The sequence below is a fragment of the Nuphar pumila genome, chromosome 16 (genome assembly GCF_984573655.1).
Source record: "Nuphar pumila chromosome 16, dmNupPumi1.hap1.1, whole genome shotgun sequence".
NCBI classification, from domain to species: domain Eukaryota; kingdom Viridiplantae; phylum Streptophyta; class Magnoliopsida; order Nymphaeales; family Nymphaeaceae; genus Nuphar; species Nuphar pumila.
The window spans coordinates 11273831-11278301 of record NC_143264.1 but is presented as its reverse complement, the minus strand read 5'-3'; the positions used below and the strand labels follow the sequence as shown (position 1 = coordinate 11278301).

Sequence of the window (4471 nt, the reverse complement as noted above, 5' to 3'; positions counted from 1 at the left end):
GGTGCCTTTAACTGGTAGGCTTAGTCAGGGCTTGGGTGTTTGTAACCCGGTCTTTCTCAAGAAAAGAAACTAAAAAAAATATTTCTTTAAAAAAACTCAAAAAATATTAACATATATAAGGTTATAAAACTCTATAAAAGATATATAATGGTGTTTGAAAACATTATGATAAAATAATATATTATTAGTAAAAAAGGCCAAAAACTATTTTTATTGTATTAATATTACAAAAAATGTGATAATTTTAAAACGAGGAACATTTTTGAAAGGATCACATTTTTTAGCATTATCTGGTGGTTGAAAACATTATTATAAAATCATGATATTTTATAAATATCAGTGATATTTGTGACATAGCCATGAAAGATGAGGTAGCGCAACTAGAACTTGGGACCTCTTCCATTAAAGCTGCATACATTCCACCTAAACAAAAACAACAAAGAAAAGAGAAAGCGGGGATCCATGATATTTTTTGCCCAACATTTCCAAAAAGTATCACGATAAAAATGCGACATTTTCAAAATATGTGGTATTTTTAAAGTATCACATTTTTTAGTATTTAATCATGGTCTTTGCAAATCATGATAAAATCATGTCATTTTGAAAATATAAAGGATATTTGTGGCATAGCTATGAACTAAGATGAGGGGCAGTCAAACAAACTTGGTAGTTGGGATCACTTACCAAAGTTGTAACATTCCACCTAACCAAAAAAACGAGTCCGGATAGGGTGCAATCACATGGCGCAAAATTTGTGCATTAAGCACCTGTTACCCTCCATCAGGCCTTGGGCCTCACAACTGACAGGCCGTCCCCAAGATGAAGAGTGATCAGGTGCTTAATGCACACATATTTGTGCAATCATATTGCACTTGATCTTTTCACCCAAAAAACCAAGAAAAAAAAGGGAACCAAACCAAATATTCAGAAAAGCTTTTCATTTATAAGATATGACATCAAATTGTGATTTTATCAAACATCACCACACTTCACAACAAGATGAAAATATGAGAAACCTGAAGGCATTCCTGCTTATATGTCACATCCAAAACCTTCTATCGACTAAACTATGTCACATCCAAAACGAGTCCTCCGAAGGGACTCAAGGGCCCTCCTGCTTAAATTTGGGCAGTTCTTAAGGCTCAGTCCCAACAAGCCAGCCACATTGTCCAGGTACACCAACTCATCATCTGTGATTTCACACTCGGAAAGGTCTAAATCCATCAGCTTAGGGCAGCAAGTTGCTATGATCTCCAAGCATTGGCTAGTTATTCCCAGGCACCCACCTAGACCAAGTGACTTCAACTTCTCTCCAAACACACTTGCTATACCAAAGACTGACACATCTGTCAACCCTGTGCACCCAGTTAACCACACCCTGTCTAGGCTTGAGGTGCCCTCCCTGCAGCCCAGCACTAGGCTCAAAAGCCCTTTATCTGAGATGCCCCCCAAACCAACTAGTTCCACTTCATGTAGGTTCCAGCACACCCTTCCCATCCACTTGAAGAAACCATCCCCTATATTGGGGCATTGCTTGACCATTAGGCTTTCTAATTTATTGCATGAAGGTGCTGATGACGGGATTGGCCAATTTGTTGGTTCCACGATCCCTTTGCATTTGATCAAGCAAAGACTCTTTAGGTTTTCACTATGCCATACAAGGAACTCTACCAAACCATAGAAAGATACCTTATTACAGGCCTCTAGGGTAAAGTTCTCTAGCATGACAGCCACTTTGGCTAGGTCTAATAAACCCTTAACATCTAATGAGCTACATTTGCTCAGGGATATGCTCTTCAGGTTCAGACACTGTAACCCAACAGCCCTAAATAGAGGACGCTCAGTGGTGCAAGTTTTCCTGCCTTTGGTGCCACAAGGGAGTTCACCCAGTGACAGATATGCCAATGCTTTGACATGCCTCACATTTTCTAGCACTACATTTATATTTGAACAGACCCTGGCAAGCTTAAGCCTCTTCAAGTTGGGCAAACCTCCAACTATGGCAGGGATGCATTCATCACCCACAAGGGGGCAGTCCACTATAGAAATGGACTCTAGAGTTGGAGTATGTGCCCCAAAAGCCTTGAGGGTAACATTCCCAATCTTTTGGCAAGAGTCAATGCTCAGTGTCATGAGATTGTTTAGCCTTCTAGCAACCCTGACCATGCCCTCATCTGTGAGCAGTGGGCACTCACACAAATCAAGCTTCTCTAATAGGGCGCAGCCCTCTGCCATGCAAGCCAGACCTTTCCAAGTGATATAGAGACAACCCCACAAAGCTAGGGACTTTAGGTAGGGAAAACTAGAACCAACAATGTGAAGCCCATAATCTGTCATCCCCCGAGGAGTGTGTGATGTTGTCGAGTGCAAAGAGTCCCCTCTGATGCTTAGACCACTAACTGTCCCCCTTGTAGACTTGCTAACCACCATGGCAGCTAACCTTGTGTCAACAGCATTGCACCCCTCCAAGCACCTAGAGAACGGGACTCCAGCACTGGATGGGCTTGGAGGCAGGAGCTTGAAGTCTGACCTCTTCATGTGGGCTTGTAAAATGAGCCATTTCTTGGACACTGCAGCACACGACCAACGATCAGCAGGGTCGGGGTTGTAGCTGAATATCTCAAGGATGCACTCATCTGGGAGACGATTGAGTGGAGTTTCTCTACTATCTCCACCAACCATTTCTTTCTTTCTAGCCTTCTTCCTCCTAGAACAATTTCCATCCATATCCCCCCCGAGAGAGAGAGAGAGAGAGAGAGAGAGAGAGAGAGAGAGAGAGGATTACTCAAGTGAGAGCAAGGAAAGGAGAGAAGAGAGGTGTCTATTCATGAGAATTGAGAGGGCTTGAATTAAAGGAAAGGAGAGAATAGGGTGTCAATTCATGAGAGTAGCCACTAGGTTATTTAGGGCCAGTTGAGCTCAGAGAGAATCTCATGAATGTTATGATGTTTCATGAATGTTATGATGTTTGGTAGTACTGAGATTTCAAGAGGTACCAAAACCGGTACAGGGAAGACGTGGAGGTTGTACCGGGAAGACGTGGAGGTTGACTGGAGCATTGGAATTCATTGGCCCTTGCACATGCATGTATCAAGTGACCACACTCATCTTAGACACCCCCCCCCCCCTCTCTCTCTCTCATATTAAAGCAGATACAGTAATGTAATTGTTCAGTTGCCTCAGTCGATACAGTGAACCAAACCAAAATCCAGCATGGGTCCATCAGCCCTGCTGGTACCGTTTGGTTTCAGTGAATCCTAAAGAACTTGTGATCTTTTAGTACTCTCCCCTCTCTTAGTTTGGTGGTATTTTCAATTCCAGTGTGCGCATTGAACCACCATGTTTCCTGTAAACCATGCACAAATGTCATTGTCACGCCCTTACCAGGCTGGAGGCCTACAACTCGACCCTGTAAGGGCCTTGAGATGGGCCTAAAGTCACCTAATGACCTATATATCGTTTCTACAGAACCAGATTGCTAAGAAAATAAAGAAAAAGTGAGAGTATTGTTCCTATGTTTTAAGTAAGCTTTAGTCTAAACCCTTGTGCTGTGAGTATGTAACATAGTTACGGGTTCCATAAAACATCCATCCGTATGCTGCTCGACACAATTTATGTAAAGGGTTACTATTTGGTGCTATTCAAGGCACGAAACTATATGTAACTATTGAGCTGAAAATCAGGATGGTTTGTTTGCTAAGGATCAAATCTTGGATCATGTTATTTGGATTCAAAAATATGATTTTTTGAGTCATGAGATTTTAGTGCATTGTGAACCAATAATTTTTTAAACCCTTAAAAAACCTGCTTACGTGTCTCAATCATATGATTCAATACTCATTTCTCAGTAAACAAACCTTGTAGATCACATGGTCATAAGAATTAATCTACAAAAAAAAAAATCTAATGTGTTTTTCAGCTCAATAGTTCCATATAGTTTTGTGCCTTCAATAGCACCAAATATTAACTCATGTCAATGTAGGATATGGGGAAACATATATATATATATATATACTGTATGGACAACATAGTTAGAAAATCATAGGTGAAAGTTGTATTCACTCAATCTGACCTTGTAGATGTCTTCCGTATGGTTTATTTGCTAGTGAATATGTGACTTTTTCATTGATGAATTTTTGGTACATTGCGAGCTGTTGTTCTCTAAAACTCTTAGAAAAGAAACTTAAATGTTGCAAAAAACGTGATCCAAAACCTGTTTCTACTAAAAAAACTATGTACATCATATGTATGGTGTTAGATATACAAACAAAGTGAAAAAAATAGTATTTTCTACTAGAATGCATGTACACTCGACTGAAGCAAATTTATGACACACACACACACACACACACACTAACACACTCGCATACATACAAACACCTGGATGATTATATATATTCAAAATTCTTAATTTCAAGAAAACAGATCATGGCTACAATCTTAAGTACAAATTCTTGGTTGCTGGGAATTT

At 40.2% G+C, this 4471-nt stretch overlaps 1 protein-coding gene across 1 annotated transcript; it reads right to left on the bottom strand.

Annotated features, from left to right (window-relative positions):
• Positions 1-1062: 1062 nt before the first annotated feature.
• Positions 1063-2727, bottom strand: LOC149812917 (EIN3-binding F-box protein 1-like). Its single transcript, XM_089991012.1, has one exon. It carries the CDS (start codon positions 2725-2727, stop codon positions 1063-1065), a length of 1665 nt encoding a protein of 554 aa, XP_089847138.1.
• Between the last annotated feature and the right edge of the window lie 1744 nt (positions 2728-4471).